The sequence below is a fragment of the Antedon mediterranea genome, chromosome 1, assembly GCF_964355755.1.
Source record: "Antedon mediterranea chromosome 1, ecAntMedi1.1, whole genome shotgun sequence".
Lineage (NCBI taxonomy): Eukaryota > Metazoa > Echinodermata > Crinoidea > Comatulida > Antedonidae > Antedon > Antedon mediterranea.
Window position 1 is genome coordinate 26,306,896 of NC_092670.1, and position 24,013 is coordinate 26,330,908.

Here is a 24,013-nt window from a genome sequence, read left to right on the forward strand (position 1 = left end):
GTAGGACAATTTTCCACTACCTTTACAATTGTTTGGTGTTTGCGACTGATTGCTATCTTTGATATAATATAAATTACTAAATTTCGATGCCATTCCATTAATAATGAGATTTCATTTGATAGATTGTTTTTTTTTCTTCTCAGAGTCAGAATCTTATTAGCGATTTCGTCCATATAACGAATAGACATTAAAAAATATTATACAAAATTTGTTTTTGGTATTTAGATTTTTCACGCTGCTGCTTTAGCCCGCTACGTCCCAGGAGGATGACTCATTAAGAAACGGAAAGTAAAGCAGCAGTTATATAATTATCTAAGGTTGACAGTTTTGCTAAAATGTATACTCGACTGTAATTTATAGGTACCACCAAAAAACGTCTGGGAAAGAGTCTAACGGTTGAATGACAAATCCCAAAGCATTTGTGGTATTTATGAGTCCCATGATATTATATAATTCGCTGTCAGATGATACTTCATCACACTTTGAATGAAGTATCTAGGCATGATGAAGTGACCCCCAGACTTGACCTTAGCAATAAAATAAACTAAAGTGATTGAAATGAAACACAGACTCTGTAACAAAAAAATAATATTTGTTCACATATAAAAAAAGAAAAGAAATGTTTAATTATAACTCAAAAACCATTGTCTGACAGACAATTTAAGTATTTTTTGCATTAAATTACATTTTTTCAGGTAAAATAACTATTATGTGACAATAAAATGACACATTCAAACACAAATTTGAAAAAAAAAATATTTTTCAGAGGGACAATATAGCCTATATCTTTAAAACTGTTAGTGTTACGTCAATAAGCGAGCAGCGTTTTTTGTAAGAAATATTTCTTGTTTATTTTGTTTTCGGTTGTTTGGTTGTTTTCGGTTATTTTCGGTTGTTTTCGGTTGTTTTCGGTAATTAAACTGACCCGGGAGCGATTTTTTTTTTCGTACATAAGTTGGGGACCCCCTCATGAAACGTCACAAAATAAACATGAATAATTCATCAGTTAAATTTTCTTGTTCCGTGTGCACCCAAGCGTATAGCAACAAGAAGTGATTACACAAGTGCGGTACGTACGATTCTAGGCCTATCTCCGCTGTTGAAGAATAGCGGCGTTTTGTGTGGATTGTCGAAATAATCGGCCTTTAGTTTATGGTGTTTTTAATATAATTTATTACTAAAGAATTACATGTTAAAATTATAGTTTCTATTAATACTATTAGGCCTAATTATTAGTCTCTAAACCCATTTCTATTCTAGTAGTAGCTGTGTGGATGTGTGTGACGTGTGTGTGTGTTAGGTATGACCAAAGATAGTTACACTATCTTTGGTAATACTAATATAATAGTTACACTATCTTTGGTAATAGTTACACTATCTTTGGTATGACACAATCCGAGTAATAAGTCAGCACAATTAAACAATAAACATTACACAAAAATACATTTTTTATTCTCGTGGGTCAAATCTTCCCATCTCATTTTTAAAGTTCCTTTGAGTACATTGCATATTGTTTGATAATTGATAGCAGAATTAAAAAAATACAGTACACAAATTATACACATTCTTTATTCTTGTGGGTCTAAGCTTTCTTTGGGCTATGTCCAAGAACGCTTGGGTGCACACGGAACAACAACTGCGATACGATTCTTTCTACAATAATAGGCCTAGGATTCTAGGTCAATTCACGTGATTGCCTTCGCGCACTCTATTCTTCACACACACGTCCACTATGCAAAATGTGTCGAGGCTAATCGACAGCTAGGCAAAACATTAAACTAAGTAGTAATTGGACATAGCCCAAAGACACAAGTCACACACACCGTACCCACACAGCTACTACTAGAATATACAGGGGTTTAGAGACTAGTAATTAGGCCTAATAGTATCAATAGAAACTATAATTTTAACACGTAATTCTTTAGTAATAAACTATATTAAAAACACCATAAACTAAAGGCTGATTATTTCGACAATCCACACAAAACTCCGCTATTCTATTATGAAATCGCACGCGGCAACCACAGCGGAGATAGGCCTACCGCACTTGTGTAATCACTTCTTGTTGCTATACGCTTGGGTGCACACGGAACAAGAAAATTTAACTGATGAATTATTCATGTTTATTTTGTGACGTTTCATGATGGGGTCCCCCAACTTATGTACGAAAAAAAAAATCGCACCCGGGAGCGTGTTTTGCACGTGTGTGGCGACCGAAATGCATGACGTCACGACCGAAATGATCGGTATTGCTGTCACGTCTGTGTATAGCCTAGGCCAAATGTAATAAGAGAAATTCAATCTGTTGTTAAATCTAGCATTTAATCTTGTTGATATGGAAGAAAATAAGAGGAAAAATAAAAAGAAAAAGCACAATAGAAGAGGCCATGCAAAAAGTGAAAATAAAGGTAGGAGGATAGCCTATTATTATTAGGATAGGCCTATCCCTAGCTAGCCTAGGCCTAGGTCCAGGCCTAGCTAGCTGCTAATTTATACTAGCTAGGCTATAGCTAGCTAGGCCTAGGCTAGGTAGGGGTGCCGGTCAAGGCGGCCCTGAACCGTCTCGGCCAAAGTCGGTCGAAGCGGCCGGCAACCAAAGTGTCCGCTAGTTCAATAAAGGTAATATGTATGGAACGCCGTGTGCGCTTTGATTGTCGTTGTTTTGTAATCTTTGATTGTCATTGTTTCGACAGGTTTTCTTTTCCTCGGACGTAAATAACAATCTACATTATTATGTAATTTATTCTCTTTTTTTTAACAGATTGAATGTGATACATTCTTTTTTTAAACGAAATGGCGAATCGATGATTTACTTACTTTAACTGTTCTAAATGATATATAAAGTCAATAAAATACATTGTGGTGTTTGTATTGTATATTAATATATTATAATATATATATAAGCCAATTATTAAGATTCGAATAATTAAATATATATATTTTTTCAATAAAGTATATCAAAATAATATTTATTTGTTATTGTATATTAATTAATTAGTAAAGTAACTACTGTTAGTACGTGTTTGCAATCATAATTTAATTACAATAACAGGATGACATCAATTTATTTTTTTAATATCCTAGTAAATTGTTTTATACCTTCAGATATATAAATATTGATCAATTTAAAATGAGTTTTAAATAATAAAATAAGATGCAAGTGTCGGTACGATAATTAATTAAGCGAATTTCTGCTAATAACTCGACTGGCGGCCGGCCAGAGTGCTGTAGAAGGTCGCGTATTCGTCCTTACGTTGCTTTACTGAAAACAATGTATTACAATGGAATAACACTTAATGTATAACACACCCTATTATTACTAATCAATAAATAAAAACAATATTCGATAGTACCCGTATGTGTAATTTATGAGATATAAGAATTCGGTAATACCGTACGTAAATTAATGCAATACTGTATAAAGGTTCGATAGTATGTAAAAGAGATATAAAGATTCGGCTATACCGTACGTAAATTATTATTGCAATAACTGTATAAAGATTCGATAGTATGTAAAAGAGATTTACAGATTCGGCAATACCGTACGTAATTAATGCAATACTGTATAACACTGTCAGTATAATCTACCCACAGTCACAGTAATGTTCTTTGTATATTTTGTTTATATCTAACTAACAGTAACCACATTCACAGTAGATAATTTCGATTCAAATGGCGACCAAAAATGGTTAATATGTACACCCGGGGGGGGGGGGGGGGGTCACTCTTAAATATTTCCATATGGGGAGGTGCCTCATTTACGGGTATATTTTCGAGGGCCTGGTAGCACAAGTGTGGGAAAATATGGAGAGTTGGTAGCACAAGTGTGGGAAATGACAGGGTGAAATTAGTAGTTTAAGTCCCTGGCCCGCCCACCCGTGTCAAAATGTCACGATTTATCGCCAAATTTTGCAGGTATTTTAGCATACTGGATGCTATAAGCCCGGCTATATAAGCCCATCGCTAAATACCTTTGAATAGGCCTAGAGTTTTCGCATCAGCAGAAGAACACGAAACATAGCCTAGGACAAAATCATTTAACTGTGACCACTCTTGATCATCGTCGTCATGCACCACCGCGGACACGCGATAAACTTGTCAAAACACGTTCATGATTTTGCCATGAACGGTCTCTTTGGCCATGCGCAGATCATGCCGGGAACCAGTACAAATATTGCACCCTCTCTGGTGTGGCCTTGTTTCTGCCGTCTTTTTAGAGAATACTGGATTTTGGTAAATGGTAGTTCAAGTCCGTAGTATTTTTCAGTAAAACAGGTAGCGCAAGTGCCTCATGTCTTGAAGTGGCTGCTGCACCCCCCCCTCCCCCTTGGTTTATATACAAGTGACCCCCCCCCCCCCCTGAGTCTGAGAGATTGGTAATGTTCTATTCATCGCAAATCAATACATTTGTATAAACGTATATTAAATCAAAATAGTATTTTTTAAAGAAAATATAATGATTACAATATTATGATACTGTACTCGAGCTGTTCAACCGGTTTTCAGCTATTAAAAACAATTATCGTAGGAGGAGATAGGAAAATGCGAAGTATCCTCGTATTATTGTGTGCAGGTATTTTTCATGAGGACATCCATTAGACAGTGTATACGAGTATTGCTAAACACCGCAAACCCCGCAAACCTAAAAAAAAACATAGCAGACCCCACCAAACCAACATAAAAGTGATTGAATCACTTTTATGTTGGTTCGGTGGGGTTTGCTATATTTTTTTGGAGGTTTGCAGGGTTTAGCAATCATTTTTGACCAAAAAATGATGTTTTACCCCAAAAATAATTAGTTAACAGTAAAAATTTAATATTTTTTTTACATGGATATACCCAGTGGGTTGTATGTACACTACATGATTCAATCACTTTATGTTGGTTTGGTGGGGTTTACTATGTTTTTTGGGAGGTTTTCAAGGGTTTGCGGGGTTTAGCAATACCTGTGTATACCACGATCGGAAAACACCCTTATTTGGGGCAAATCGTTGAACCTAAATTCGTTTTAATTGTCAATAACTAATTATCTAACTAAATTTAATTAGTAAACAGGGTGGGTTACATCAGGTGGTTAAAATCAGTACCGAGATTCTAACCAATACCATCGAGTAAACATTTTCGAAATAATGCGCGATTTACCGAATTTTGCCCTTACGTAAATTTATATATAGATGCAATACTGTATAAAGATTCGATAGTATGTAAACGAGATATGAAGATTCTGCAATATCGTACGTAAATAATTAATGCAATATTGTATGAAGATTCGATAGGAGAGTGCTCAAGAAACGTCGGGTCAGTTCAACGTTATTTCCCTTCCCTTCACTGCCAATGTATTTAAAAAAAATATACTGTATATATAAATAAATAAATAGTACGTAAATGAGACATAAAGTTTCAATAGTATGTAGATTATGATGCAAACGAAAATTATTAATGATTTGATAGTAAGTAAATATATTTAGTTAGTTAATATTAAAATACAAATAAAATATACATTGATTTATCGGCAGGCAAGCTTAATTATTATAAAGATTCGATAGTACATGATTTGGCTTATATTTATTGGTTTGACCATACATACAGCTGTAACTCAAAAGATTGAAGCGCACATGGCGTTCCATAAAAATGACGATATTAAACTGGCGGCCGCTTTGGTTGGCGGCTGCTTCGACCATACTTCAAGTCAGGTCGGCCAAAACTACTAATCTGTCAACTCGGCCTCTAGGCCTAAGTCTGTACAGTACAGTATGGATTACGGTAGCTTAGAACGCAAAAAGAAGTGCTAGGCCTATTACTAAAAGGCCAGTTAATATAAAAATGGTAGGGTTTAGGATTTGGGCAATTCTCCAATGGCATTGGAAGACCAACAATCATTTTTAGTCGCATGGACGTGACTCTATAGTTCACTATGTCGGTCGGTCGGTCTGTCTGTCGGTCTGTCTGTCGGTCCGGTATCACTATACGTTTTATCGCTTTCTGACCTTATCTTGATATCAGTTTAATCTAGCTAAGTCAATTTTTCACAGTATATTCCTTATGGCCAGAAATCGATGTGGTTATGTTTTCACGGTGCGCAATAAAAAATTACGCGGTCTACGCACGATTTAACGAAATCACGTTTGTAATCATATCTTCACAACCATGAATCACAATTAAATAAAAATTGGTACTCAAAAATTTCAGGGCATAAATCATCATATGGCAATACAATTACGTGCGTAGCGCATGTCGCATGCGTACGCGCGCTTAAAATTTTCAAAATTTATTTTCGATGAAATAAGAGTACGTTTCAGGCAATTTTAAGCGTTTACAAAATTGCCATGAGTGCGCAGATTTTTGCGCGCGCACTGCACGTTAAATGTAAGTACGCACTTTTTTTGACCGATTTCTGTTTTCTTTACTTACTTTTCAACTCGAAATTACGTTATACGAGCACGTCAAAAGTGACAGGCTACGCACGTGTAAATTAAAAAAATATAAATGTTTTTAAACATTTCAACATTTTTAAACATGTTCAGTAATTTCGGTCAGTAAACACTAATGAGCACGCGACTGCAGCCATCTATATGGCCTTGTTTAAATCTGCATTAATCTACACTTTTTTGTCTACTAGGCCTAGGCCTAATATGTGTGGAATTTCGTTACAACTAAAATTGTTGTTTTATTAATTCACATTTCTTCAACAATTGCTTGTCTTGTTGAATTACTAAACATTACTAAACAAAAAACAACATTTTCAATTAGCCAACATCTAAACTGATTTTCCAGACGGAATGATCTACGCTTGATTTTTGCTTGCCTTTTTAGGCCTGACATTTTCAAAGACTTAGTACAGACCTGCAGCTTTAGTTTTTAAAATTGTCTTATCCCAGCCCCAACCATAGAGCTGGTCATGGATACTTATAAATTTTGTTTCATATTTCGAATGGTAGGGCTGGTTCTGGAGACATAAAATTTCATTTCTTATTTCAATCTAAACTGCAATATCCAGGGACTTAGCAGCTCTATTTTCACAATTTTTTTAATGCAGCCCAACCATGGTAGGGCTAGTTCTGGAGACAGTATAATATATATCTTGTTTCATATTTCGAAGTATAATTATTAAGTCCAATATCCGGGGACCTAGCAACTCTATTTTTCAAAATTTTCTCCATCCATAACAAAGCTTGCGTCGTATGACAAAATTCGCCCTATACCTCTCACTGACCATTTTGCAAAAGTAGCCGAAGGTTTTATCGTTCAGTGGTTAATGAGAGATATTTATATAAAACTCAACCCCAACCAATTTGGTAATCGCTTATTATCCAAGTAAATGTTCTGAATGTCACCATAATGAAAACAACATTTAATATTGATCCAAAAGTATTAATTAACGAAATTATCAATGTGGTTGATTCCGTCAAAATGTTAGGCCTACAGTACATATATTAGTTCAAGATGATCAAACATGCTAATGGTAGAATTTATATGCTCAAACTTTTAGAAGAGTCCGTTGGGATTGGGAAATTGAGGAAGACCTAGTATTATTAAGGTTTTTTTATTTTTCTACCCTTTTAAGCGATCGATCGATGTGGCTGCATCACATCACAATATAAAAATATCAATCCGCGCGTGATGCATGATATTTATAGCAGGCTGCTATAATTATTAGAATCAACTTATTTGTCACAATTTTAACCATTTAAAGACGGAAAAAAATATCGCAATAGGTCCATATAGTATTATAGTATTTATTTTAACATAAAATGTAGTGTGACCTTAAATTAGGACAAAAAAATATGTAGGTCTAGTGTTTTTAATATAGGACTAGTAACTGGGGTGGGGGGAGGTTATGGTTTGGGCGAACCCCCTTGAACTTCTTGCTGTATGAGCATACGTCGTCACTCAATATGATAACAACTTTATAATTAAGATAAGATATACTAAAATTAAGTGTTTTGTAGAATATTTGGAATTTATCCCCACCTCTCCCAATTGTATCATTTATTATTACATTTGATAACACCCCACACGTTAACAAATCTGTGGAAAAAAAATAATTTTCAAAACTCGACCCATATGATCGCGATTTTGAACAAAAATAGTACCTACCAAAAAAGATCTAGTGTAAAGTAGTAAGTAAATAAGATCCTCTGATAATTATCACCTGGGCCCATGCACATGTGTGGATATTTTCTGATATTTATTGAAATGCTATATTTATGTGCTACTTGGTAACACTACCTAACTAATTTAACATACTTTGTACTGTGGACATATTAAGTCAAAATACATCACAGTAAAATAGAAATAATATCAAAGAATAGTCAATTAACATATTATGTTCTATTTCTATTTAAAATATTCAAAGTAGGTTATGTCTCCATAGAAGATTTTCATTCAGTATTTTTATGAATTTATGTTAGACTATATTTGAATAAGAACACCCCATTACCATAATGTAGTAACATTTGATGTTTACATTTGTTATTGTTAGAGAATCTCAGCTCGTTCAACTAGAGGCTTAAGGCATAAGGCTAAAAAATGATGCAACTATTAAGATAGACCGATTTGTTGTAATTTTGTTATGAACAATTTTGCACAGCCAACAGAATTTGTTTATTTCTAGGAAAAAATTATATTAATATACATTTATATTTATAAAAACATTCAAAGCAATTGCCCTATAATAATCGAATAATTATGTTATAAAAATACATATAATAATGTTTGTAAATTCAGTTTTTAGCAAAAAAAAGTACATATGCAGGCAAAAATATTTTTTGTTCTGATTACTAATTATTTTATTTGGGATTTGATGAATAAATGCATTTGTACACCTGGGGAGGACTGCAGTAACAGCAGAGGGTAGGGCGCTGTTGGGTGGCACCAACTGGGTCATAAAACCGGCATATCCCCAAATACGTTCTGCAGTAGAGGCGAGTTAAAGCCGCCTCTAAATAGGCCTAGCCATGCCCTGCATTAGGCAGCAGTGATGCAGCATTGGTGTCTCTGCGGAAGATCCATTTCTAGGACAACGGCAAACCTCAGCACACATTGTCAGGCAGGATGGTGATCCCATTTATGGCTGATAGACTGCGGTGAAGAAGGCAACGGGAAACCACTATCATTTTTCCAAGAACAATTATGAAGTGTCACAATTCAAAAATGAAAGCTAACGGCATAAAGGGGGTACATCCATTGTATGAAGGAGGCTCCTCGCCCGGTAGGGTGTCTCATGTGCGACAGGTGGAGCTCGACCGTCATCAAGCTACTGTCCGCAATAGAAGACAAATAATGGTGAATTTATGATTGATGATTACAAGATGATTTACGCTGGAGGAGACAAACATGAAAAAGGTGTAGGGTTGCTTTTGGATGGTGATATGGCTAAATGTATGCTGGGCTATTGGGCTGTGAGTGAAAGAGTTATGCTGGTCAAACTGCAGGGACAACCCTTCAATATCTCTATCATAGCGGTTTATGCACCTACAGCTGACAGCACAGATGAAGAGATAGATAACTTTTATGCGACCTTAGACCAGGCCAAATCCCAATGCAAATCAGATGAGATAAATATCATCATGGGTGATCTGAATGCAAAGGTTGGCCATGGACAAGATGGAAACACAGTTGGAGAGCATGGGATGGGTGAAAGAAATGAGCGTGGTGATAGATGGGTGAACTGGTGTAAAGCTAAGGATATGACCATAACAAATACATGGTTCAAAGAGCATCCCAGACGAATATACACATGGAAGAGCCCTGGTGATGTGACGAGGAATCAGATTGACTACATTGCAGTAAACAGTAGGTGTAAAAGGGCAGTGACTCATGCAAAAACATATCCAGGGGCAGATTGTGGAAGTGACCACATTCCAGTGGTTTGCACACTTCAATCAAAGTTAAAAAAGGTGAAGAAAGCCAAAAATGTACAGAAATTAGACTTTGAGCAGCTAAACAGTCCGGAGATCCGTTTGGAATATTCCATTCAAGTGAAGAATAAGTTTGACATCCTTGTAGATGAAGGTGAAGAGATTACGTGGGATGCAATGAGAGACATCCTTGTTGAGACAGCCAAAGAATCCTAAAGCTTGGTTCTCACTAGAACGTAATGCAAGGACGTAAACGCAACGCAAGCGTTTTAACCAATGACAAGCGAAGTTATAGACAGTTAGCAATCACAAGCGAATAAGCCATCGCTTGTGATTGGTCAATTCACTTTCGTTGCGTTACGTCCTTGCGTTGCGTCGCTAGTGGGAACCACGCTTTACCCAAGAAAGAGAGAAGAAGGGAGAACAAATGGGTGTCGGAAGAGATACTATCAATGATGAGGGATAGACAGAAGATTAGTAGTAGATCAAGTAAAGAATATAAAGATCTAGATAGAGAAATTAAGCAAAAGTGCAGGGAGGCAAAAGAAAAGTGGCTCAACACCCAGTGTGAGGCGATTGAGAGTGGACTAGAGAACAACAACCACAAGATTTATCAGAGACTTAATGAGATCACTGGAAGGAAATCTGGCTGCTCAAACTCTGGATGCATTAAGGCAAAGGATGAAACAATGCTTGTTGAAAAGACTGATATTTTGAAAAAATATCTGTCCAGAGTATATCAGGGAGCTGTTTTTTGATGTTAGACAAGCAATGCCAAGCTTTCCTGACTCAGAAGAAGGACCAAAGATCTTGAAAGCAGAAGTACGAACAGCAATCAAGATATTGAGGAAGAATAAGGCGGCAGGACTGGATGGTGTAGTCATTGAGATGATTGAGGCATTAGAAGAGTATGGAGTGGAAAAGTTAACTGAAGTGATCAATAAGATATATGAGGATGGAAGTTTCCCTGAGGACTTGAGTAAGTCCATTTTTATTGCCCTTCCAAAGAAACCAGGTGCTGTAGAGTGTGAAAAACATCGTACAATCAGCCTCATGAGTCATGTCACCAAGATCATTCTGAGGATACTACTTATGAGAGCAACAAGTAGATTAAAACCATAGATTGGGAGTGAGCAGTTTGGTTTTGTAAAGGATTCAGGCACCAGGAATGCCATCTTTGTGATAAGAATGATAACTGAAAGGTAAGTGGAGATGCAGAAAGATGTATACATGTGTTTCATAGACTACACCAAAGCATTTGACAAAGTAAGGCATGAGCAGCTATTTCAAGAACTTAGCAAGCTTGACCTACATGGAAAGGATCTTCGATTGTTGCAAAATGAGTTTTTATTAGTGTCCAAAAAGGAGAGTCCAACGTGTAACCTTCGAGCAGGAGACCAGTTAATTCAGCAGGTGTCCTCTTTTAACTATCTTGGGAGCAAAATAACAGATGATGCCAGGTGTGTAACGGAGATAAAGAGAAGGATAGTCCTTGCGAAATCCGCATTTGGAGAAATGGAGAATATCTATGAAGAACTGTGCGATGAGTATGGAAACCAGGTTGCGTGTATTAAACTGCTACATCTATCCTGTGCTGATGTATGGAAGTGAAGCCTGGTCAATCACAACTGACCTCAGAAAAAGATTGGAAAGCTGTGAGATGTGGTTTCTAAGGAGAATGATGAGAATTCCATGGACAGATAGAGTTAGTAATGAAGGTGTATTGATAAGAGCTGGAGTGTGCAGGAAACTACTGAAGGATATTAGGATTAGACAGATGAGATTCATGGGACATGTGTTGAGGGAAGGGAGGTCTGGAGAACTTGGCATTAACTGGGAAAATAGAAGGAAGAAGGAGCAGGGGGAGAAAAAGAGTCACTTGGTTGGCCAGCATAGCTGAGTGGATTCGGAATAGAGGCAAGAATACCAAAGAAGTGGAGTTGCTGAACATGGCAATAGACAGAGAATTGTGGCACAACATGATCGCCAAAGTTTCATGATATGGCACTTCGAGAGAGAGACCTTGTTGAGCAGTATGTTGACGTGCTCTGGGGATAGTGTCATCATCGTCCTCAAATAGGCGGAGGGGATATGCCCTGGTTTTGGGGCCCCATTGTGTGCCTTCCATCAAGAATAGTGCAAAATTTTCATCCAACGAAAGTGTATAAGTAATTTTCCACCGTGACCTTGTAGAATCGTGCACACACGCAACAAACACTAAACATAGACTTGAAACGATACGTACATAATAGTAAGACAACGAGTACCTTGACCTTAAGGAAATTTCTTCTTTTTTTTTTACATTTGTGGGTGCTGTTTTACATTTGTGGGTAATGTGTTTTCACATTTTTGGTTGTTTTCACATTTGTGGTTGTTTTCACATTTGTGGGCGTTCTCACATTTAGTTTAGCTAGTTAGACTTTGTAGGCCTAGCCGGTAAAGCAGTAATGACGAACACCGTACACCAGCTATAAGCGGTGCAGGTCAACACGGCCCTAAACCGTCTCGGCCCAAAGTCAACTCGGCCCCAAGTCAAGTCAGCCTCAAGTCAATTTGGCCTCGCGTCATCTCGGCCCCAATTAGTATTTAGCCGGTCAATTCGGCCTCATTAAAGTATGGAACGCAAAGAAGGGCTAATTAGTAATAGTTGATATTATAATGACGTCAGGATTAGGCTAGTAAGGTTAAGCCTACACATAGGCCTAGAAAAAATAAAACGGAAAATTCAATATGAATTATAACACACTCGGTCGTTTTTCGTTTAATTTATTTAAATATTATTAGTTGTGATGTTATTGTTAGTCTTAGTAGGCTATTATTATGTACTAGGAGGCCTATATATTTTGATACAAGGATTTTCCCAGAATGAAACGAAATATTCTTAGATATAGATAGATATTATTGGATTACCGTATATTTCGGTGTATAAGTCGCACTTTTGACACGCAAATTTGACCTCTAAATTAAGGGTGCGTCTTATACACCGAACATAAATGCCTCACCACACAGATTGTACATAGGCCTAGGCTATCGTCACCTCGTTTGCTAGGCCTGAGTAGGCTAGGCCTGAGTAGGCTAGGCCTAGCTACAGTAACTAACTAACGTAACGGCAACCTGCTTCTGCCTAGTTTTCAAGTCATTTTAGCATGATGTTATACTAAATATGATGAACAGATTTGTTCATTATGGCGCTCCGATAAAATTTCATTTGTAAACGTTTACACGTACGATTGGAATAGTATTTATTTATACAGTAGTTATACGCACGATCGCCGTACCCCCAGCGCAAGCCCTTCTTTTGGTGGTCACATGGTGTACGGTTAGACTTGCTCCAAGTCTGTATTTAATGTCTTTCTTAAAGTCATTCCACACGTCGTCGTTTTGATTTTTGTCTGAAAATACAGACTTGTGAAACACGTATAGAAATCGATTTGCAGACCGCAAACGTCCGATAAGAATGACGTAGGTTATCATACCGTATTTGGCTATATGGCGCGGGCGGTATGTAAATATAGATTTCGAACCAACCAATGATCATTTTGTTTAAGAATGAAAATATCGAGTAGTTTTCATGTTCTTGGAAAAAAAATCAAATCGAATGTTTACCAGACTACTGGGCATATAAAATCATTTCTAGCCTTCAGAAACGTTCATCAATGTACAAAAGTACACACGTGTACGTCTCCACACATTGTCTACTCTAAACGTAACATAGCGCATGCGCTACATCTTACTGTAGTTGTTGAGTCTTTGAAATTCTAAAATATGAATATTAAAACAGCGTACGAGTGAGTAGCCAATCGCATGCGGCTGAAACTAGTCAACTGGATAATCTATGCACCAAGAATTCTTGGTGTCAAACCACGTGACTTTTGCGTGTTTCCCCAGACGGAGTATCCAACTCAAGTAATACACCGTATGAAACGCCATATGTGCAAAAATATTTATATTTTTACTAAAATTAAGACAAAACTCCGTCTGGAGCCCAGACTAGGTGTACGGTATTCGACTAGTATATTCTCTAGGTGATTATAGCATGGACCTAGCGTACACACTTCTCGGATACATAGATACTAATCGAATACGATTGTCCGTTAAAACGTGCGCCCTCTCGAAATGATCGAGCGAGGCTAGCCCACACACGTACATCGTGTTACACACATGGTCATGCACTCAATGTTGCGGCGAAACTCATGAATAACAAGTTAGAAAGAACTTGTTGAGGCTGGGCGCGGCCGAGCCTAGGTAAGAAAAAACCTAAATAAAGGACGCCGTTGTAGATATAACAAAATATATTATTACAATAATATTGATTACAATTTAAAAAAACATTGTTTTGATGAAATATAAGGTGCGTCTTATACATCGACGATGTATTTTATTGTTAACCGTTTTTGATGTTGTATTGTTTTATGTTTCAAACCTGTTAGTGGCGGTATTTATCGCTGTTGGTTTTGATTGAATAAAATAAAATAAAATAAAATAAAATAAAAAATACCGATATTTTACTCTCAGTTAGGGGGTGCGTCTTATACACAGGTGCGACTTATACACCGAAATATACGGTACAGTAAAATAAAAATGTTTATAAAAAGTCATATATTTAAAATTATTTATTATTTTACCAATTCGCTTTGCTTTTTGCGTTCCATACTTTATTGGGGCCGAGTTGAGCAATTATTTTTTGGCCGAGTTGACGTGAGTCCGAGTTAACTTGAGGCCAAGTTGACTTGAGGCTGAGTTGACGTGTGGCCGAGTTGATGTGGGGTCGACTTGACTTTGGCCGACTTAGCTAGACTTCGGCCGAGATGGATTAGGGCCGAGTTGGATCGAATTCGCTATAAGCCTAAACCTGACCTTGTCTTGTTGCTAAATGAATTGTCTTCTCTTTTTTGGCAGAATCTGTCAATATAAATTGTGGAAGACCTGGTATTTTCGCTGAAAAGTTACGGTTCTTTTATTTGTTTACCGTTTCACGTGATCAATCAAAGTGGGTACATCACATCACAATATGAAATACTCAATCTGCACGCGATACATTTATAGCGGGCCGCTAACATTATTAAAATCAACTTATTTTTCACATTTTTAACCATTTAAAGATGAAAAAACATTGCTATAGGTCCATATACAGAGTAATATTTATTTTTAAACGTAGGTCTTTAAGATTATTCAAAACCTCATTTATTTAGCAAATGTCAGGATAATATCTATATAAATGTTTGATTATTGATTGATTGATTATGCACTTCAAACATCACATATTCATGTTGTATGCAGTTTACAGTATGACATTTTTAAAGTGGATACACAAATTATTATTAGGTGCTATTCAGCAAGGGTTAGAAGAAGCATACCGCCAACAGCAGGAAAAAGAAGTTCAATATGTACGTTTTCCAGCAAAATCAAGACGTGGAAAGGTATGGTCACTACACTTTAATTATAAGACATTGAATGTTCATATACTTTACAGTAGAATGCGATTTAAGTTCTTAATCAAATGTTTTCGATTTACTGTAAAAATTTTCCTCAGGAAATGTTGGTTGACAGCAATGGATATAGATACACCCAAAAGGTTGATAAGAGGCGTTCTAATGTGAATTGGCGTTGTTGTGTGAGGAATAAGAATGTTACGTGTATGGCTAGTGTACTTGAGCGGGGTGACAAGTTTATTAAGGGGAGACAAGACCACATTTGTGAAACAGGTATTTTTATTATAGTGAATAAAAAAGAAAAAATGTATCAAGCATAAACTTCAATATTGATTATTAGGTACTGTAGTTTATTAGTAGTTTAATGCATTTATAATTAATTATGAATACTATAAATATTTTGTCCACATACTGTATCCTCATTGACATGTTAAAATCTGCCAAGTGTCTTAAGAGAATAATAATAATATCCTGGATATATATAGCGCCTAATGTAAATGAAATCTCTAAGCGCTGAACATTACTACCCCAGTCATATTTTTTTGGATCAAACACGTATGGAAACTTACTTCCATAATGCAGCTAGTAATCAGCGCAAAGTTGTGTCTTGATCTAACCGGGTACCCATTTATACACCTGGGTGGAGAGAGGCAAACGTAATTAAAGTATCTTGCCTACAGATACAAGCAATGCGGTGAGAGTTGGATTTGAACTTCGGTCTCACGATCAGTAGTCCAACGTCCAACACACTGCGCCACACGCCCTCAGATATTAAACTTATTAAATGTCAATTGAAATTCTATATTTTCAACACTAGGCCTAATTATAATTTAAAGTGTATATTATCATTAAAATTTAAAAAAAAATTACAGACCTATATATCTATAGTCTTTATTCTTTATTTAACAATGTAAGTTGGCAGGGTACAAAAAGAACTAAATTCCTATGGCTAAAGAGCCTCTACTCTAATAATGGATATTAATTTTAGATTTAACTTATAGAAATATTCTTGTAAATATATATTCTGTTGATACAAAATAAATAGTACGTATAGTACCGCGGATAATAAAACTTGGCTCTGGCCTGTTAAAAACAGAGCAGTCGATTTTTCAACTTATGGAATATTCTCACGACCAACTCATAAAAATTAATACTATTGCACACCATGTAACCCACAATCGTTAAAATATTATTTTAAAATATAATATTTTAAAATAGTTCTGTGTCTGTCTGTAATTGTGTTGTGTATTAAAAAGTAAAAAGTAAATTCATTGAAATTAATTGAAATTGGTTTTATTCAAGGTTCATCCTTAGAGGAATGGTTTTCGCAACAGTCAGATTTACAATCTGAAGAAGAGAATATATGCCTTCCACTTGCTACTTTCGATAAATTGGTAATTGAAATTGTTTTTGTGTAATTATATGTTTATACAAAAAATTACATATATTTTCCCCTTTTATTAAGTTTGTTTGTGTCTATTTTTTCAGGAAGTTGAAGAGATTTCAGAAGAAATAGAGTACATGCATCTTCCAGTAGCAACTAGTCATGGAAAGGTATTGATTGTAGTTTAACCCTCTCAGCACCGAATTTGGAAAATATATTTAAAAAAAATAAGACTGATTAGGTATTTTGTTTAAACCGTTAATGTTAATTTTAATGCATGTAATATTTTAGTAATTGTTTCCACTAGCCAGATAGATACATAATCTAGTCTTTTGCCTTAAAGAGAGCAGATGTTTAAAAAAATAAAAATATATATTTTTTATATCACAGGAAATGTTGATTGACACTAAAGGATACCGTTACACTCAGAAAGCAGATAAGAGGCGTGCTAAGATTAGTTGGCGTTGCTGTGTGCGTAACAAGTACATTATGTGCAAGGCAACGGTCATAGACAAAAATGGCAAGTTAACAAGAGGAAGACAAGATCACATATGCGTGCCTACTCAAAGTATGAATTTAGTGTATTCCGCTCCGCATATCAAGGGTGTCCAGTTTTCTTAATCTAGATCAAAGTTTGAAAAAATTATTATTTGTGTGTGTGTTTCTGGTTTTCAAGGAGTCCAGTAGAGAAGTTCACTTTGCCTTTATTGTTAATTCAATGTTGAACTTATGTTATTTTGATAATATGTGAAATTAAGTAGATAAAACAACTTCTGTTAATGATTATTATATAATAATTGATGAAATTAATACAAATTTTCAGTATAATTTTTTTTATTATTTCCCCTTCCATAATAAGTAATTTTGTATAAATTGAGCCACCTATTATTTTTGAAAAACATTACTGTTTTGCAGTCAAAACCCAGTAACATTTAATCAATTTAATATTTTAATATCAGTAAATTATCTTTCTATATTTTCTAAAATGTGTGTGTGTTTAAAAGTTGATATTAAATATTTCAAATCTTTATGCATGTTTTAGTTGCTCAATTTTTTCAAAATGTTTGTCTGTGTTCTGTTTGAATATAGTTTTTGTTAAATTCTTTAAAAAAGGCATTCATAATTGTATTAATGTATTAATTGTTTTTTTTGTTTTTTTAAATTTTAATTTACATGAATATTATTAGTGTAGTACAATACAATATTACAAAAATAAATAAAAAATTTGCTGTTTGACATATTTTCTTGTAGGTGTTAAAGAAATGACAAAGAAGCTTAAAAAGGATGCACTTTCAGAAGAATCTAAAAAAGATTCTGTTAACCAAATTCTAGACAAGGTTTGGTAATAATTTTAAAAACAACTACTGTACAACATTACTATTTAAAATAAAAATTCTAACTAAAGAAGGATTGGTGATTTTAATTAATTTAAATGTTTCTTTCTCATAAATCTTTCAAAAACCCCTACAAATTTTACTGTACCCATTGATAAAATTGAATATTATGCCAGATGTGTACAGTCCTTTGCATGAAGACATGTTCTACTGTACCACCAACACTTAAATACTCAGCCACTCGACTCGGGTATGGAAACGCATCTAAAATAGTAAATTTCCTTTAGATTTAAATCTAAACTTAATTTTTTCACCATTAGGCTGAAGCGTGTATGGACACTTTTGACTTTGAGATGGCTCAAAAACATTGTCAAGCAGCACTAGAGATAGAACCAGACAATGTGCGAGTACTGGAGACAACTGGAAATCTGTTGGTGGAAATTGGAGATGTCGAGGGAGCTAAAAAAATATCCTTTAGTTACATTTGTTTTGTTGCATAACCTTATGAAAATAATAAACGATGAATGGTTGATTTTAATACACCATTTTGCAATGTAAACCCACATTAAAAAAAATGTACTGTAACATTCTGGTTAAAATCCCTGTGACTGCCTTATAATATTAAATCGTTCTCTTCCTTAACTATTTTAACTGCTTTGGTAGAGCGGTGAGTATTTGTCCCGACTCTGGCTATACTAAGTACATGTATTTAGGACAGGTGTTTGAAGGTCAGCAGGCTATTGACTGTTTTCACAAAGGAATTGATATTATGTTAAGTGAGAAAAAACAAAAGGTTAGTGTTTCACAGCATACCATATATGCTATACTTGGGGCAGTTATTCTTTTCTTAGAATGCTAATTTTTAAAAAGGAAACAGTTATGCATTGCCTTTAAAAGATATATTTTATTAGGATGATATGTTCTTTATAATTGTTATTGAAAATCCATGTTTCTTCCATAGGCAAACAAAACTTCTGAAATTAGTGTTTTGAATAATGCAATTGCAAGTGCATACTGTTCAATAGCTGAAATGTATCTGACAGATTCATGGTATGTTTTTCTAGCATTGATTTAAACTATTGTATTAAATAATTGTTACCACTGGTGAAAGTACCAATTTGATGAACAGTGTAGTATAGCAGAAACAAATGTTGAGTTAGTTTAGGAATAATAGTATGCCTAACAAAGCACTTTTAAATAAAGCAATTATTATTATACACATCCTAACATGAGGCATACACATCAGCCTCACAGGAGGCAAACACACCTGCTTCACAGTAACTTTTATTGCCGTTACGCAATAAATTTGGTAGTAGTCGCTGTTTCTAAAACGCAGTAGACACAACAATTCAACGGTACAAACGTCCGGTATATTCCTTTTATTGTAGCTGGCTTAACACAATACCACGGCTTACCGGCAAGCTGGCTTAACAACACCACTGCTTGCACCAGTTATAACCTTCAATCTACGTTAACACTGTTTTATACACTGTAACACTTGTCCAACTGGTAAACAGTAACTTACTAACATAGATTTCGCATCTCCGTTGCCTTTTATAAGCGGACACATTTGTTATGCAAATTAAAACTTTACGGCTGACTAAGCCAACAACACCGCATGGTGTTTAACAATACAGTACTAACTTTACTCTAGCAACAGTAACCATCCAGGCCTAGGCCTAACTCTGCACATACATTACTAGGCACCTAAAAGCATAGTATTTCTGGGTGAGACATTAATGTTGACATTTCAGATAAGATTGCCAAATTTGAAAAATTGAAACTTTGAAACTTTACCTAAACAAGAAAAGAGAAAAACTATTGTTGACAAATATTGTCGGGTACCTGGTAATCTAATGAAATTATATGTTTCCCGGGTAAATAAACATATGGAGTAGAATAAAAAGCTTTTACAAACCGAGGGATTTCAGGGAAGCAGTCCTACAGGACTCCGTTGTGAGGGCCACAAGTGCCATATCCATTTGTATTGACATTCTGCTAGAAGCAAAAGGAACAAAGAAGGCTCCAAACTACAAGCCACGCTTATTCAATTGTCAATAAAGAACAGATGCATGCAAAAACACACCAGAACAATTTCTCTTTGGTAATTTGATCTAAAAAAGGTTAATGACAGATTCAAAGCTTGATGGAAAGATTTTTGTCTTGCCAGAACCAACCTCAAGTGGGGAGATACTCCTTACACGCTCCTTAGCTCCAATTTCTCACATTCACTCCCAAGTACCAGCCAGTACCAGGGGACAGTCTGGTCAGAGGGCAAATGAGTAAGAATGTAACTAAACCTAAAGGTATACTTAATAACATGGGCATTTGCCATAGTTATCAATGTATTAAGAATTTTTGTGAGACAAACAACAGGGACAGCCGATTTTAAATCCATAGAGAAAATATTGACACAGAATGGAAATTAAAAGGAATATAAAAGAAAAATCATACTACCATTTCCACTGCAAGAAACTATGAGTTTGTCGCAAAAAGAGATTTAGAATATGAAAGCATGAATATGCATGCATCTAAAGTTTGACGTTTTTTGATTCACATGAACAAATTCGCCTAGTGGAAAACAGCTTTTACGATTTCATACATGTTTTCAGTGCTGGTTTCCTTAATCCTGAGTACTGCTTTGTCTATTTGGGTTTCCAAATCTATCACATACATTCTTTTGTGAACCAATTGTTATGCTATTATTTAATGTTGCTTTAATATTACAGTATATCAAATTCTTTTTTATATATTTAAAATAAATTGTTTATTTCTATGTTTCTTTATTCAAGTTTCGAAGATAAAGCAGAAACCCAGTGTCATGAAAACCTAGAGTCAGCCTTGCAGTACAACCCAAACAACCCTGAAGCATATCAATTGATGGCAAGCTACTTCCTTAGCACACAGTCCAATCAGGTACATTTTGCATTTATATTTTTGTATATCTTCCATACACTGTAAAACAACATTGCATTTCTCTTTTTTTAATTTATTCATAAAATCGACAATTTGTAAAATTGATGATTCATAAACTGTTCGTAAAATTTAAGTTTAATGTTTACTTAAAGAACAAATATAACGTTGGGCATAATGAGAGGCAGAGGCAGGATTTTAGAGCCGTTGGTACGAGACTGTAGGTTTGCAATTTAAAAACCTTGTTTTTTTTCAGCATGCTAAAGAAATGATTAAAAAGAGTATAGCATTGTGGTTGCCAAAACTGAAAGAAATTGAGAGCAGTAAACCAGTTGGTGGCGAGTTTGACCCTGTTGAGGTTTGTCCACTGAGTTACCTCAGTCGAATTAGTGCTGTTAAGATTCTTATAGAAGTTGAAGAATTTGATGTAAGTTACCAAAAAAAAATTAAATATCAAAGATTAATAATCTTTTTCTTATTAATCTTTTTCATATTAATCTTTTTCTTAAAAATCTTTTTCTTATTAATCTGATTGCATTACGTTTTATCTAATGTTGATAATTAACACACTCTAATTGCACATTCAACTTTTCTAAACATTTTCAGAATTTGTGCCAAGCGATATTGTAGACTGATCTGCATTTGAAAATCAATTAGTTGGACCACTGCCTTTTTGAAGGGCCTAGCTTCCCGGCCTAGCATTTGTCAATGATTTACGATAAATAAGTTGAATAAATGTAGGGTGTAAAATAAATAAAATAATATAAATATTGAATGTTTTGCATTCATTGAATGGAGAAAAATTGACTCTAATTTGAATTTGGCTCATTAAAATAGAGCAGTTAATTATTCAACTCGTAAAATATTCTCACCATCCAATTCATAAACATTCATTATTTGTATAAAACTTCTTCTTTCATTTTCATCAATATGTTCCTTCAATTAATCATGTTTATTTGGTTTTACCTTGTTTAGGTTGCTGAAGAAATTCTACAAATGTTGTTAGAAGAGGATGATGAAGTGATTCAAGTGTGGTACCTCCTTGGCTGGCTCCATTGTTTACAAGACACTGAAGAAAATAAATCATATGCTAGATATTTTTTACAAAAAGCCAAGAAGGTACTTTAAATTTACTGTAAATGCTTGTGAAATGTGAAGAATAATGAATTAATTCATCAGAATCTATAAGAGCCTATTCTAAACTATTCTTTACATACATTTTTCTGCATTTCAGCTCAGTCAAAAGGTTGATGATGATAGCTATGTATCCATGACTTCACATATTGATGAACTATTAGAGAATGTTGGACCTGGAGATGGGGATACTGAGGATTGGCTACAAAAATCACTTGAAAGAGCAAAGAAAAATGATGATGATGTATCAAGTGATGATGAATCAAGTGGTGAGGAAGAAGAGAATATGGAACATTGATGTTACTCATTCATACAGTCTAACTATCGAAAAATATTTGTGTTATAAAAACTTGAAAGATGAACTAGGAGATTGACTATATTTATCTAATTACACAATTTTAAAAGTATCAAATAAAGAAAAAAACTAATAGACTTGGCAGCCAGAGAATGTATTCATGTGAAAACTACAAAAGGTTTGATGGACTGATTATGTAGATATATAGCCAAGTTTAAAAAATCATGTCAAAAGCCAAAAATTGTGTATACAATGAAAGCAACTTTATCTTTGTTGCCCGAGACAGTAGCCCCAAGTGACCACTGGAAAATGGTGTTATTCATGTCAAGAGTCACACTGCTAATTCTATTTGCATTGCAACTGTTGCACAGTCAAAAATATTATGGACAGTAACTTTATCCTGTAAGTTGCCCCAGACAGTAGCCCAAAAATGCCTGTTGGGCGATAATAGATTTAATCATGCGAAGAGCCAGAACGCTAATTTCTTTTACATTGTACCTATTGCACTTTGGGATATACGAAAATACCATTAAAATCAACTTTTTCCTGTTTCCTCAGACAGTAGCCCAACAATTTCCGATGCCGACCCCTACAAGATTTAATAACTCGAGGAGCCACACAGCATATTGTTTGTATTGCGATATATGAAAGTACCATTGACAGCAACTTTATTCTGTATGTTGCCCACAAAATCCCCAGCAACTAAGATTTAACCACACGGCTAATTTGTTTTGCATTGTAACTATATTAATCTTGGAGTATACGAAAATACCATTGGGATATACAAAATACATGGGAGTCGGCAGCAATTTTTCCTCCAGACAGTTCCCCCAAACATTTACTATAATAACTATGATTTAAGCGTATGAAGAGACTACAACTTATTCCACTTTACACAATACGAAAATACAACTTTATTCTCGTAAGTTGGCCCAGACAGATTTCATCATGTGAAGAGCTAAGATGGTTAATTCTTTTTTTCTCATTGGAACTGTGCACATTGGTATACACTACAGCTTTGTCCCTTTTACATAAGGATCACCTATACTTTGTGACAAGTGACAATTCAATTGTATATATTTTTTTTTTTAAAGTGTTTTGTGTTTTGAAACCATTGAAAAGAAGTCTATTTTAAAATCAAGCCCCCTGGGCTTCTTTTCAAGAGAGTATGGACTTCTTTTCGAGATAGACTATTTGAATATCAAAGGAACAACGGTTATTTATGATCGAGTTTATATCATACATTTATTTTACAGTTTAAAATGGTATTTTGATCACAACTATGTAAGATAAAAAACACTCCATTTCATAGACCATTTTCTTTCGCCCTCGAAACTTCTAACGGAGGTAAAAAAAACCATAATACCATATGCCTGCGCCTATAAATAATTGTGTTCGTATTTAGTGGGTTTTCAATTTTTTCTTCTAAATGGAAATAGTCTCATTGTCTTAATAGTATTAATGCTACTTTGAATCTAATTAGTTACACTTTATATTATATTACCTTACAATATTCATGATTTTAACAATACAGATTCTCCTTCTAAAACATGTCTGTATCTTATCATCAGCCGTTGTCAGTCCACTGCTGGACGAAAGCCTCGGCATGTTTCTGCCGTAGTGAACGATCTCTAGCTGCTCCCTGCCAATGCACTGTACCC

The 24,013-nt window shown here is 35.0% G+C and overlaps 1 protein-coding gene across 3 annotated transcripts; it reads left to right on the forward strand.

Moving 5' to 3' along the window:
• Positions 1-1,371: 1,371 nt before the first annotated feature.
• Positions 1,372-22,485, forward strand: LOC140063590 (uncharacterized). Of its 3 annotated transcripts, XM_072109984.1 has the most exons (15): positions 1,374-2,408; positions 14,760-14,850; positions 15,186-15,280; positions 15,394-15,565; positions 16,595-16,686; positions 16,781-16,846; positions 17,067-17,244; positions 17,928-18,013; positions 18,331-18,477; positions 18,663-18,803; positions 18,972-19,060; positions 20,803-20,926; positions 21,180-21,350; positions 21,899-22,042; positions 22,158-22,485. In XM_072109984.1, the coding sequence occupies exons 4-15, from the start codon at positions 15,397-15,399 to the stop codon at positions 22,353-22,355; spliced, it is 1,605 nt and encodes a 534-aa protein (XP_071966085.1). In that variant the 5' UTR covers positions 1,374-2,408; positions 14,760-14,850; positions 15,186-15,280; positions 15,394-15,396; the 3' UTR covers positions 22,356-22,485. The 3 variants fall into 3 exon arrangements, with proteins under 3 accessions (XP_071966083.1, XP_071966085.1, XP_071966086.1); XM_072109982.1 differs by lacking the exon at positions 14,760-14,850 and having other exon boundaries at positions 1,372-2,408; XM_072109985.1 differs by lacking the exon at positions 1,374-2,408 and having other exon boundaries at positions 14,797-14,854.
• Positions 22,486-24,013: the final 1,528 nt, after the last annotated feature.